At 40.8% G+C, this 14324-nt stretch overlaps 1 protein-coding gene across 1 annotated transcript; it reads right to left on the reverse strand.

Annotated features, from left to right (window-relative positions):
• Positions 1 to 981: 981 nt before the first annotated feature.
• On the reverse strand, positions 982 to 14146 carry TOP3B (topoisomerase (DNA) III beta). Its single transcript, XM_009077913.1, has 17 exons — positions 14060 to 14146; positions 13213 to 13344; positions 12077 to 12183; positions 10995 to 11069; positions 9874 to 10070; positions 8708 to 8864; positions 7527 to 7640; positions 6570 to 6660; positions 6106 to 6260; positions 5815 to 5920; positions 5372 to 5518; positions 4494 to 4667; positions 3668 to 3796; positions 3277 to 3426; positions 2751 to 2851; positions 2315 to 2516; positions 982 to 1474 (listed from the first exon to the last, which is right to left on the reverse strand). The coding sequence occupies exons 1-17, from the start codon at positions 14127 to 14129 to the stop codon at positions 993 to 995; spliced, it is 2589 nt and encodes an 862-aa protein (XP_009076161.1). The 5' UTR covers positions 14130 to 14146; the 3' UTR covers positions 982 to 992.
• Between the last annotated feature and the right edge of the window lie 178 nt (positions 14147 to 14324).

The following is a 14324-nucleotide window of genomic DNA, read 5'->3' on the forward strand; positions in this document are numbered from 1 at the left end:
GCCCTCTGCACATTCTGTGTTCAAATGCAGCAACCTTTGCAACTCCCATCTAACTGCTAGTGCTGAAACTGTACAGATGACACAAACTACCCAACCAGATGACCAGACATGCTCAGCCATGTGCACATGGAAAGGAAGGAGTATGACGTATTTGTACAATCAGATTTGGCAATGTGGCACCCAGTGTCACAGTGGTTAGATACAGCTCCACACAAAAACGTGACACCCTTCTTTTGTCAACAAAACACCGAAATGACAATTTGGAGTACAAACTATTTTGTCAGGTATGATCTGCTGTGTGAACACAGGAGAAGAGCATGGGTACCCAATGTGACCTCCAGCAGCAGGAGGAAGTCTCATTCAAATGAGGGCCATTGACCAGAAGATACCAACTTGCCTGCACAGGCTGTAATTTGGGAACCACTGCTCAAGGCAGATATTCCCCTTCACATTTATAATTCCCATTTTGTATGCCTCTTGGCTTAATTCACTTATGCAGCAGAGTGACAGATTTGAAGTACTGCTCTTGCTATTGCAGATGTAATTCAAAAATCTGACAGCTACTAATCATTTATTATTTCTGAAGATTCAAAGTCAGATGAAGCAAGTCTCATGCCACACTTGAAGACTGCAGCAGCATAACACTGATCTTAATCAGTTCTTATGTTCCTGGCACTGGTATTGCTGACAAAGGCCCCAGAAATGAAAGAAGGCAGAAATTTCATTTCCTTTCTATTAGCTACAGGTAACAGTCCAGGTAGACTTCTTGAGTCTCCCTACTGTTTGTGAGCTCCTCTTGTATGAAGGAATCCCAATTAAAAGCTTACTCAGTTACTAACAGATCATCCAGAAGAATTTCTTTTGTGATTAAATCAAGGCATACAACAACCTAAAGTGTTTAACTGTTCTAAGAACAGGAAAGCAGTGAAGACCAAAAATACTCAAAGAGAAACCAGTTTTTATAAGAAGTTTATTTTCCTGTTGTCTGGCCATTATACAAAGTAAGCAGCCAGAGCTGCCATTTTGTCCTTGGGTTTCTTTGGGTTGAGTCTTCCACCAGGTCTTCGACCTTTCCCTCTTCCCCGACCTTGCCTTTTCCCTTGTCCCCCACGGTGCATGGGGTGCCTCATGGCTGCATGTTTCAGCTCCACCAGATCTTGAAACACAGGGTCACAGAACACACAGCCCGAATGCTGCGTCTCATCACCAGGTAAAGGAGATTTGGCTTTGTTAAAATCCACGTCCACAAGTGCTGCCTCACACAGGTCACAGGTCTCCGGCGACACGCGGACTTTGTGGGCGTTCTCAAAGAAGTGCACAATCACATTGCATTTGTTGCAGGCCATCTTCCACTTGGGCCCTGATGTCGAGTCCAGCACCAGCACCCCATTCTCACACTCAACACACTGGCCAATTCCAAGCATGCTCAGAGAATGCTGGCACGTGGGGTGGGTGCATTCATTACAGCCCATTCCTGGGGGAAGAAGATTAAAACCATACCACAAGGAACCCTTTGTCTCACTGCTCACACCACCCAGTTTGAAGGAAGTCAGACACAGTAGTCAAAGACACTTAGCCTAAGTTTTCTAAAGAATGGAACTGCTTCCAAAATGGCAATTTGCCTCTTCATAGACTCAGAATAATTCCTTGCTCAAAAATTTCTCTACAATGGCTTTCAGAACTGCCAGCTACTGCCACTGTACAGTACAGGCAGATTAGATGCATTAGTGATGAAAACTAATTATATTTTCAATCAAATGCATGGTTCCTAACTAACTGCTATTTTATATTTGCACTACTCACTGTTAGTCCAAGACATTTTTAACTAAAAGATAGTAATAAAAAGGTACTGAAAAGCTCCTGTTACTCAGAGCTTCAATGTACTATTTCAAGTAAATTCTGGTCTCAGTTACCAAACTAACTGCAACTTTTATCCCTCCTTATATCTTTCAACAGCTTTTGACATACCATTTATCAGTACTCTCAAGACCTGGTCTCTGTTTACAGTCCTATCCAAGCCTACTCCAATTTGCAAGGTGTCGGTATCTTAGTGTCTTTCACTGCATGCTGAGTGTTATGGAGCTTACCTACAGTGTATGCGAGCAAACTTCTTTTATAAAGAAAACAAATACTTAAAAATGAGTTAACTAATAAATTTTGGTCTAACTAATGAACTTTAGTTATGTAGGATCTAATCTGAACAGCACTTTATACTAAGCAAAACTTGATTTCCAATCTCCTAAAAAGCACAATCTGTAGACTGTACCTAATTTATTTCAAGTGAGGGTGATTCCTGCATTTACAGAATTCCTACCTTTTTTCATGTCCCTAAAGGGAGGATGGTTGTAACAGTATGGACACAGTGGATAGCTCTTCCCTCTGGATCCAGATGACCACAGCACCAGCTCAAAGTCATCTAGGGGACAACGCAGCTCTTTGTAGAGTTTAATGGTGCCGTTCTGGGGGAGACTGTAGGTGTCATCACAGTGAGAGCAGTGCAGGCGACTCGGCTTGGCCTGCAGACACAACACAAGCCTCCTGAACAAGCTGTATCAAGAGTTTAAAACTTGCAGCAAATCCAGCTGCAGCTGCTCTCTGGTTTGTTTCCCATGGAAACATCCATCGAGCTTTTTGTTTTAGAAATGCATTCTGACAACCACACTTTAATCCAAGTCCAATAATAGAAAAGGAATTACTACTCAATGCCCTCAGCAAGTGAAAGATAAATTCCAAGCATGAGGTAAACTTACCTGAATATACTTCATGAACCGATGACATTTACCACAGCGGGAAAGGGGTTTACCTGTGGCAGCCAAGGGTGAAAAAGACACTTCCATCAGTTCATCCATACCTGTGAAAGAAATAATCACATTTATATTAGAATTCTAGCTCTTAAGAGGAAACCTTGCACAAAATCATCTACAAGACCTGTGAAGAAGGGAGAATTAAAGTATTTTATTCACAATGCTTCTTCTTGTTTACAAAGACTTTAAATAGACAGCATTTTGCACTGAGCATGCACAGACACACTAGAGACAGCTACTCTGAAGTTTTCAAAACCTCACCACTACACAGTCACAAAATAAATCTGAAGTAGAGTTTTGGAGACATGATTCAGTCCATTTCCCTTTGGAGAGCAACTTAGTTTGACTGCAAACTTCCAATTCTGGTACAACTTCTCAGAAAGTCTAATCCTCTGAAAGGAATCTAATACATAAGTATTTTCCGCGCACCAGTTATGTAATCATAGGGAACTTCACATATCAAAAGTTTTACCTGCAATAGAATCCACAAAATAGTGAAATTTCCTTTTGAAAATGTCAAGGGTGTGCTCCAGGACCTGATGATAGTTTGCTTTACCCAGAGCTATTAAGTTGAGTTGCTTCTCTACAGCACTACGGATCGTAGGAAGAACCAATTCTGCATCTAACAGAAAACCAGAGACAGCAGCAATGAAAGGTCAAAAATGGAGGTAGGAAACTCTCCATACATAAACTGAGACTGAAATAAACAAACAAATTTTAATTATTATAGTCTTTGGAATTAGTAATGTTTTCCTGGATGCATCATTTGAGACAGAAATGCTACTTATACAGTGACAACAGCCCTTGACATAGTGAAGGGAAAAGAAGGTGAGAGGATGGAAAGGGCAAAGCGTGTAACTGACCTATTTTGTAATAGCCATGAACCAGAACAATGCCAAGGTTTGTGGGCTTTAGTCTCCGACCACTCTCCACTGTGACATAGTTTCGCTGGCAAATGTTGTTAATGTGGACTGGGATACTGGCATCAGTTCCTGCCACACAAAGGAAAACAACGGATCCATCCTGAACAAAACAGTTTTCACCAAATGACTCACTTCTGACTTCTCTGGATTCGTGTCAGATTATAAGGCTCCCAAGACTGCTTAGAATTCAGATACCATTTTACTATTACCCGACCTCCAGTGCATAACTTCTCTCTCTCTAGTAACTCTAATGTTCCTTTGCAGTTCTAAGAAGGGCAAATTTATTAAAATACATCAAAGGAAACAAGTCAGATTGATAAAGAAAAGTAGTTTTGTGGTAAATTGCATAATGATATTTAGAAGGATAATTGAAGTCAGCAAAGCTCAAGCAAGCTGTAAAGACTAGGAATCATTCCTAAGAACAGGGAGATGCATCCTTCCACACATCAACTCTCTCTGACAGAGAAGTGACAAGGACGTGTTATGAAAGGATACTGCTTTGGCCAGAAACTTTTGGCCAGAAACCAGAAACTACTAAAAATAACGATAAGAAAGGGAAAGGAACGTGGGAGAAGAAACAATCTACCATCTGCTGAGAGGAGCTACAGGCATTGTGGTTTGAAGGGGAAGAGATTATCACTGTACCTATCCAAAGGCACACTGAAAGGTCATAACCAACAGAGAGACTTCAGAGGAGCCATTCAGACTCTTTGCACTCTTGGTGGATGATGTATTACAGGATAACGGAATCTAAGCAAGTTCCTACCGATGCCATGCTTTTCCATCAGAGTGATCAATTCTGCTTCTGTCAGGTAATCAGGAGGACTGGTTTGCTTTTCCAGCAACTTTATTTCACCAACTGGAAAAAGATCTCCTTTCTCGCAGTGGGGAAGGCTCTCTTCTAATGGGATGCTGTGCCATGGCATAACTTCTGTGAACCCTGGAGGCAAAGAAACAAACAAACAAGAACGACGAGAGCTTATCTTCACAGCTTTCAGAAGGTCAAAGTATAGGTTTCTAGCTTTAACATGGGCTGCATTATACAGATCAAAGTCAAGAGGCATCTGCGGTACCAGGCAGAGAATACCCAAGGCCAGGAATGCTGAAGAAATGCAGTATCTCTCAATCCATCACATCAGATCCATTTTGTGTGTGACTTGAACCAGTCTGATGATTGAAAAAAGAAAAACTTTCAAAGAATGAAAGCACAGTGCCAAAATGATGGGAAGAGTTTCTTAAAAAGGAAAAACAAACAGTAAGCCATATTAATGCAATAATGCAACTCTTGGCCCAGTTTACCATAAAAATCTCAGCAGTGGTGCTATATTCTTTTTACAGAGGCCTAAGAGAAAAACATCTGCATTTCTGTAATTATCCCCCACAAGGCATTTACTGTAAAAAGACTGGTCTTCACACTGGCAAATGTGGCATTAAATCTTTCAGACTACTACATGAAAAATAACACTTTTTGTACCATAATCGAGGTATGGAAATGCAGACAAGATTTGGCCTCTGGTTTTGATAGCTCAAAAAATGTCATCACAATTGCACTTGTCCTCAAAGCTTCACTTTTAGACCCAATTCAGTGTATTAATGGGAAAAAAATACATCTGTAGCTAACTACTCACTCCTGATTAGCCTTACCTGGTGAAGTTACCACTTTTCCCACACAGGTGAATCGTTCAGGGCCAATGCTGAAGGAGATGGTTGTCTGTAGGTACTTGCAGTCGGCACTGACAGTGGCAATGAAATGCCGAGTTATGTACTCGTACAGTCGCCACCCGTCTCCACCTGGGGACAAACAACACCTCAGCCACAACACTTGAGTCCTGAAGCTCTCTAAAATCTGCTCTTAAAGGCACCAGTTTCCCACAGGTGTCACAGGAAAAACTGGTACCTAAAAGAAAATAACATTCACAAGTCTGTCCAGTTCCCTTTGCAATGTCCTGCCTATGTCCCACAGACATGAGCTGTGAGCTGATGCACTCTCAGAAGGATTGCCAATTTAGCCAGCCCATCTCCCAGTTCTGCAATGTGTTTGAATGAGGGGATCAAGGAGAAGAGACTTTTAGGTTTTTTGCTAAGACCTAATTCTGCTTCTGTTGCAGCCCTCATCGGGGTGATGGGAGGATGGTCTCCTGCATCGTGGCCTTTCCTTGGACGATTAATGCCTTCTGACAGCAGTGCTTTTACCTAGGTGAAGACAGAAATTGCTTACTCAGATCAAACCTGTAACAATACAACATTCATAAATAAAAGCAACTACAGATATTTATTGTTCCTGAGGGCCTAAAGGTCATAATATACCAAGTAAGATCTATTCTAAAACACAGGCTAGAGAAAGATCTGTTAGTACAGGTTTTGCTTCTTGTACTCACAGTTTCTGCCCAGTAGGGATTATTGGCTTGTTGTCTCAAACATCCTTTCAAATCAAAGTTTTCTGGATAATGGGTAGTTTCTGTTCGAGGGTAGCTAATATAACCCTGAGTATACAGACGCTCTGCGATTTGCATGGCATGTTGTGGACCCATTCCTAAGATGGGATAAGAGAAAATAAAGATCATCTACACATCACAGTGACCATGGTTTGCTGTATCTGAATGTATACCTTATGCAAGCATTTAAATAAATCATGGTTTGTCCTTTGCCTAAGACTTATGTCACCTTGATCTTCCCAAACATTTCACTTTTGACAAGCTTTCTAAATTTGATTCTTCCCCCAGAGCAATGTATTATAGGGAGAGGAAACCACCAAACTATATTTGATATGTCCTTGATTTTGTTTGAGAAGCCAAAACATTTTGGTTTAAAACAGTATGAAACTCTGAACTTTTGCACATACCTAAAGCAGCACTGGCCACTCGTAGCATTTCTACCGTGTTCAGAGCCAGTGGTCTCTGCTTCACCTTCTCCTTTTTACTGACAGATTCTACCTAGAAAACAGCATTTTCCCAGTTAAAGTTCTGAAGTTTAGTGACTGGTAAATGTATGATTTCAATCATAAACATGTATCTGACCTGCCACTGTCGATTCCTCTCATACCTGCTTTGTTTTCTTAAAACCATCAATGTGTTTTTTACTTAGAAAATCTGATTGGAGATCATTTTACCAAGTTCTAAAGTTACAGTCCATAAGTCACTTTGTGCTAGGGACTAGATCAGGTCTGTAACTAACTGGGAATGCAGCAAAGCAGCTTATTGCTATCTTTACTTCCCATTTACCTCAGCACATACTTCGAGTGCCACAAGGATTTAGTGTTCATTCCAAGTAATGGTCCTAACTATAAGGATCCAGATTTTTAAAAGCTTCAAGCAGTCTTTGAACCTGGATGTCTATAAGCACTTAAATCCAAACATAATGTCAAACAAGTACTGAACAGAGCAGAATTAGAAGTTAATTGGCTATAAAGACCATACCATACACATGATTAAAAGTTTAACTGCAGGAATATTGCCCTACATATAATTAATTCTGATTTATACAATGTCTCAGGGGAAATAAGAGGTGTGCTCAGAGAGATCTGAACAGTGTTTCCCAGCAGGTTTAGTAAGGAAGGGGTCCTATCATGAGTGACGATCATTTCCAAAGCCAATATTAAGAAGAGGCTTCTGCTGAGATGACCACACCAATATAACATGACTTACAATAAAAAACTCAATCTGAGTGAAGTAAAAAACAAGATACAGATATTCTACATTCTTTAACAAAAACAACCCCCCGATATGCAGCAAATGAGCTATTAAATGGCATTTCCTTTACAAGAAATATGGTTCTGCTGACACTTAGGAAATACCCTTACCTTTGCTTCTTTTGCCACCTTTGTTATATTCAGGAACATTTGAGCAACCTCACGATCAAACACCCTCACTCTGTCCCAGTCTAAAGTGAGAGAACTATCTTTTTCAGGGTTCACCTATCAAAAAAAAAAATTAATTCCCACCAGGTCTACTACAAGAAGTGTGGGAACGCATATTCCAGACAATAATACAGCAAGCAAATCCTAGGACATATAGGATTTGTTAGGACAAATATACGACAAACCCACACCAGGACACAAGTGCTTCAAACATGCAGTTGTGTTCTTTTTCACAGAGGTTTTTGAGTGTTCTGGGGAATGACCAGAACTATTCCTGCAGTGACCTGAAATACTGTTCCTGTTTAGTGCTGGAAACAGTAAAGGCAGAAATGGGCAGAAATTCAAAGTTTACCATTTTGATTTAGCAAAATCAATTGTTTGTATTAAACTGTAACTAGGTCATGGTTTAAGTCATTAAGCAATCAATAGGAGAGAGTACAAAAACTCTCTGAAAACAGGCACCAAGTACTTCTTAGCATGACACACAAGACATATCAGAAGAGGTGACAGTAGACATCAGATCTCATCTTTTTTTTCACTTTCAAAATCCAAAAACAGCAACTTCTTACCATCTAGCCCTTATTTGTTTAAAAAATCCTTGTGATCACAAGCCATAAAACCCTGTTGGTTTGCTCTCGGAGCTTGGACAGCAGCAAGGCTGTAAAACTGCTCTAAGCTGCCAAAGTACTGAGAGGACTCAACTGCCAATTAACACAATGAGCATTTTATTTGCTTTAAAATTCCAATACTCAGCAATGCCAATGTTTGTTGGCAGCCTAATTAATTCCTGGATTCAAATTAACAACAGTCAGTTCAAGGACCCCAGGGAACAAAAGAAAACCATTTTAAGTAGTCTTTTTGGCTGAATCTAAGCTTAGATGATTAGCACTGAAGAATTCTTATAAGCAGCAGACAATAAGTACTTTAATACAAAACTGACATCCTGGAATCTGTTCTTGAGAGTGGTGACACACATGTGAACAGAATGAGAACACGAGTAAACCACAGACATTGAATTCTTGTCAGCAGCTACAAATTTATGAATGAGCAAAATGAAAATACAACTGCATTTCTTCTGTAAAAATATATGTTACTTATACACAAACAAGTACTATAAAACTTACTTTAGCTTGTAACACCCAGTAAGTCTCAGGCTTAAATGACTGGATCTTGTCATGCCTTTCAACACAGAATCCAAGTGTCGGGGTCTGACATGGCCCAAAGGAGATGAGGGAGCTGTCTAAATTCCCATATTTCCCCTGAAAATACTTAGTCTGAAACCTAAGAGAAGGGGAAAACCCCACAAAAAATAGGAACAAGCACATTAATATCCCCACTCCTGTGAAAAGCAAAAGTTTTCATTAACATACGCACATATGAGTCATCAATAAAATCATTCAAACATTTAAAAAAAAGCATTCTGAGAAACAACATCTCCTACAGCTAATGAAGTCAATCATTTTGCCTCACCGAATTCTGTTTATTCCTCAAGAAACGTAAGAGAACTTTATAACATAAGCTCATACCACAGTTGCCAGTAGTACTTTACCTAGCTCAGGTAAAGCCATAACACAACTTTTTAGTTCTTTTTATTTGTCTCTGCATAAAATTGCTCAGTTTGATGCTGAGCAGAATCAGCCACTAGAGTTCTGAGAGATACTTTGTGGTGTGCTGGGTTTGGCTGAGGTAGAGCTCACTCTCCTCAGAGCAGCCAGCATGGAGCTGTGTTTTGGTGGTGATAATTCCGGGGTGTTATCCTTATGGCTGAGCAGGGTTTACACAGAGCCAAGGCCTTTTCTACCTCTCACACCACTGTGAGCACACTAGGAGTGCACAAGGAGCTGGGAGGGGACACAGCCAGGACAGCTGATCCCACCTGACCAAAGGGATATTCCAGATGATATGATATCACGCTCAGCAATATAAAGCTGGGGAAAGAAGGAGGAAGAGAGGGACATTTGGAGTGACGGTGTTTGTCGTCCCAAGTAACCACTGTGGGTGATGCAGCCCTGCTGTCCTGGGGATGGCTGAACTCCTGCCTGCCCATGGGTGAATTAATTCCTTATGTTGCTCTGCCTGTGTGTGGAGCTTTTGCTTTACCTATTAGACTGCATTTATCTCAACCCATGAGTTTTTTCACTTCTATCCATCCAAATCTCTCCCCCATCCCACCAGGAGAGAGGGAGTGAGCAGCTGTGTGGAGCTTGGTTTCCAGCTGGGGTGAAACCACGAGTGGACAGAGCAATACTCCTGAACCTTTCATAAACCAGCCTGTAATCCAAGCTGTCACCTTGTAAAGGCACAGCCAATTCTCAGATCCAGCTCCTGGCGAGCATCCACTGACAGAGCTTCGTTGCGATTGGGTTCTCCCAAGTGATTCATGGCATTGCAGATGTCTGTGTCAGTGATGGAACTGAATTTAGCTCTGTAAATTGTCCTCTCTGTGCCACGAGGTTTGTTCATGACAGGAAGAACAGCATCAAGAACCTAATGAAAATCAGAAGCATATTTTAAGAGTATTTGAAAGATAAAGGCTTCAGTCAGTTTTTCTCTCTAAAGAAAAAAATCCACGAAGTATTTGCTAATATGTCACTACTCTCTTAATTCAGCAAGACGTCCTGCCAATGCACTAACTGATACGCTAGAGCAACATTTGTCTGTCCACTCACAAATGCATTAAGATTTAGCAAAACTGAAGGATTTCTTTGCTATACAGAAACTGCTGGAAGAAAATCACTACTCTTGGCTAGGTGCAAAGACATTCATCAGTGCAGCTGCAGCACCTTTGGGTGAGCATGTACCAGTGTCTACTTGGAGTTATTCTATGTATTGCTAGGACCCAGTTATGCTACCATGGTATGTAAGAACTCAAAGCAATTACTTGATAAAATGTGCTTCTTTAAACAGAAACAAACAAACAAACACTCTTCACATAGACTTCTGGGAATAGGATGTTAAAAAATTGTTGGCAAAGTTTTAGTTCTGTACTTTTTATGTGCAGAGACCAAATTCCTGCAGGAACTCTACACCCAAAAGCAGCCTCTGGGCTCAAAAGCATCTCATTGCTTAATAAACAAAAGATAATAGAGATGAAGTTTTATAAGGACAGAAAAATAACCACTCCAGCTGTGGAATACAGAACAGTTCTCAAAGCACTGCGATGTTCTAGCATTTAAGAGACCTGATTGATCATCTCAAACGAGCAACATCTATGAAATTGATTTATACACTTGAACTGACATCTTACAGGGTTCAAAGCACGGAAGTTTTTTCACCATTGCCCCCCATGCCTTTAAAACTTTATTGAACTTTAGTTTGAATTTTACTGTATACTAATAAAACAGTTCATTGATAGTATTGTTACAGACAAATATACTGTGGTATTATAAGTCTTAAAAATTTAAATCTTACTTCAAAACAGATGTTTTCTCCTTCTTTATCACAATCCAACCACAAGACAATACAATCACAGCCTCTTCCCTCCACCTGTGAGAAAATTAGCACAGTTCTTCAGCAACTCATAAAAACCAGCTACCTCCTCACTGCCTGCAAACTTCCTGTTTCTGTTTTGAAGCGCTGGAGATAATTTACTTGGTGCAAAAAGGACTGAAAGAATAAAGCAGAAGTGACAACAAATCTGCAGGTTACTACACAGTGGTTGAAGGGAGACACAAGCTGTGTTTTGTGGGACCAGTAAACTGCCTACAAGATGCTTTTCTGAAAAACACCAGCATAGCTCTATAGCAGTGGAAGTCTGTTCAAACTGTCCCAGTCTGCATGTGCAGCCTTGGGCATAGCCCCCTTCCCTTACTGGGCCTTAATTTCCAAATCAGAAAAAAAACCCCAAACCAACAAACCAGCCCAGGAAATGCTTTCCTAGTTCATAAAGATAACAGTAAGTCTAAATCTATCTGACAGAAATCAGTTTTACACCACAAATACTTGTCCTTCAGAATGAGCATTATTTTGCCAAAGCAACCAAACTCCTACTTTCCTCTCAGAGGAGCTTGTGAAGTGTGAGCAACAGCCAACATGGACTTATTTTAAAGAAAGCATTTATAAGCAGTGTGTTGCATTTGCTCTTAGAAGCTAAACATGCATCCAATGCTCCAGTTCTGAGAAGATACCAACAGCCAAAAAATTCAGAGGGCTATGGCAAAAGTGAATTAAACAAGGCAAAGATTTCAGCCAGTGTAAGAAACAGCAAAACATGTAAAATAGCTCTAACTGTGACAAGAAGTTATCAGATCTATTTTTAGAAAGCAAAGCTAATTCATAGCAGAATGCTACATTGCTCTTTCAAATTTATTAATCATTTTTATTGCTTTCCAGAACCACTGAGTAATTTCACTTCTTGATCTTGGCAGGATGAAAAAAGGTCTCATATCTAAAGAGGAAGAACAGGAACCAAGAATCCTTGAAGATGGATCTGCTCCAGATGAAACCACAGACAAAAAGATATCTCTCAAATACTATTCATAGGAAAAAAATACCTGTAAAAACTTCACCATGGTCAGTTTGGGATTGGCTTCTTTCTTTTCTGTAGGAGCTTTGCTAAAAAGTTCTGCTGGATCCACTTTGTCCCAGCTGTTGTATTTTCCTGAAAAGCGAAAGTACATTAAGTAGAGCTCCAAGGACATGTTTAAAAACAAAAACCCAAACAAACAAAAAACAACTTTACTGTGCAAAACACTTGGCTTTCAAAATTTCTACCCTAACACATCTTGCTTTGCTGTACACCAAGGGACCCCTTAGCTTATTCTGTGAATTGCAGCTATCATTTTGAAACATGACATCTGAAAGGAAAAAAATACTAATATGATGGAAAAGAGATACTAATCACTTTTCAGAACTTTTAACATGTGCTAGTAAAACACCTTCTCTTGTACAAACAGTCAGGCCAAGGGGAGGAGCTGTTTCCTTGTTTTCCCATGCACATATAACATGCACACTGCACTCTGTTTTAGTCCTCATTACTGATGGCCAGTCATGTCTCTGCCCTAAAGTGCCCTGTGCCACCTCTCATAGCAATGCATTTGTTCATTTTCCTTTCTCTCAAGTAACGTCAGCAATATTGCTCAGCAATGACACAAAACTGCACCTCTCTAAAGCACGGTGTAAGTAACTCAATGTCCAGCCCTCATGAAACTTCTGAGGCAATTATCACTAGAGGAACTACAACAGTCACATGATCAGTCCAACTGTTCAAATCAAGCTAGTGGCAGGATTCTTTGGCCATAATCCTCCCCAGATCTCTGCTTTGCAGTAATACCCTACAATGCTTCAGAGAATACCCTTTTGGACTCTGCATTCTTTAATCACCTTTCATCCTAAGTATCAAACATTTTTCCAGGTAAACAAATTGAGCCTCATCTCCCCTGATTTCCTAGAGATGTAATTCAACCACAGAAAATGTATGTGACATGACTGAGGTCATGCAAGTCAATCAGAACTAGGAATAAAAATCTACAACTGCTGCCCACCAGTGATCTTTTCATTCTCCTTTTCACTCTACATCTCTCCTGAAAAGCCTTCCTGAATTATTTCCACAAGCAGTATTTTCCTATTAGAAGTCCTTGACAGCTCTATAAGGCACATCAGTTAAAGCATCTTATGTACAGCCAAATACCTATGAAATCCAAAGTCATGACATGACCACATACAGATGTCATCTTGAAATGGGCACTCTGTCCTACAAACGACCCAGTGTACTCATGCACAGAGCATGCACCGTTCAGTCCCTTGCGAGAGGACATGTTTCCTGTGAAAATAAGATCATAAACATCAACAAGATAAAAAAACAACTATTGAAATAAGTAATTTTGTGTGAAATTGCATCCCGCTTTTCTTAGATCTTACAGCTAGGGCCACAAAAATCACAAAGTTCTACTCATTGATCAAGTTTTTACTTCAGTTAGTTATCACTTTAGGCCTTTTTCAAAGTATATTTCATTTTCAAATTAAACTATCCATTATCTCCTCCATCCTTTCCCTCCCACCAAGAAACCTTACAGAAATACAGCTGGTTTTCTAGACCATAGTTATAATCAACTCATTTTATTTTCCACATGATATAAAACTCCCACTATAGCTTCAGAAATCTCAGAACATCAAGTTGCAACTTGATTGGCACTTTCCAGACACCATATGCACTCACACACACTACAGCTACATAGAATATCAAAACCAGATTCCTTTATTCTTGAACTGCACAGCCCACAAAAATAAACAGAATGTGACACACAATTCTGCAATCTGTCTGAAGCCACTGTTGCCAGGTGGCACCTGCCCCAAGACAACCAAGTCACTGATCAGAGTGTTCCTCAACTTCCCCACAACCACAGCAAAACCTGGAAACCCTCACAGCAGTTTGCCTCCAGGCAGCTCACACACATCTCAGTGGGGCTGTGCCTCCAGAGCACTTCCACTGCCACCGGCAGAGCAACAACCACAGGCACAGACCCCACACCTCCCACCTCTCGAGAGGATCTTGGCAATGGACTGCGCCAGCGACGGCTTCTCCGCCACCATGAGCACCGTCTTCATCTTCAGCTGACAGAAACGCAGTGCCACAGGGCTCCAAGGGACGGTCCTGGTTTGCCAGAGAACGGCACAGAGCTCCTGAGCCTGCAGGGAGAGAGCATCAGCCAGGGGAGAGCATCGGCCAAGGGGAGAGAGCATCAGCCGGGGGAAAGAGCACTAGCGGGGAGGGAGGACATAGCCGCGGGAGAGAGCATAGCC

The sequence above is a fragment of the Acanthisitta chloris genome, unplaced genomic scaffold (assembly GCF_000695815.1).
Source record: "Acanthisitta chloris isolate BGI_N310 unplaced genomic scaffold, ASM69581v1 Scaffold11427, whole genome shotgun sequence".
Taxonomy (NCBI): domain Eukaryota; kingdom Metazoa; phylum Chordata; class Aves; order Passeriformes; family Acanthisittidae; genus Acanthisitta; species Acanthisitta chloris.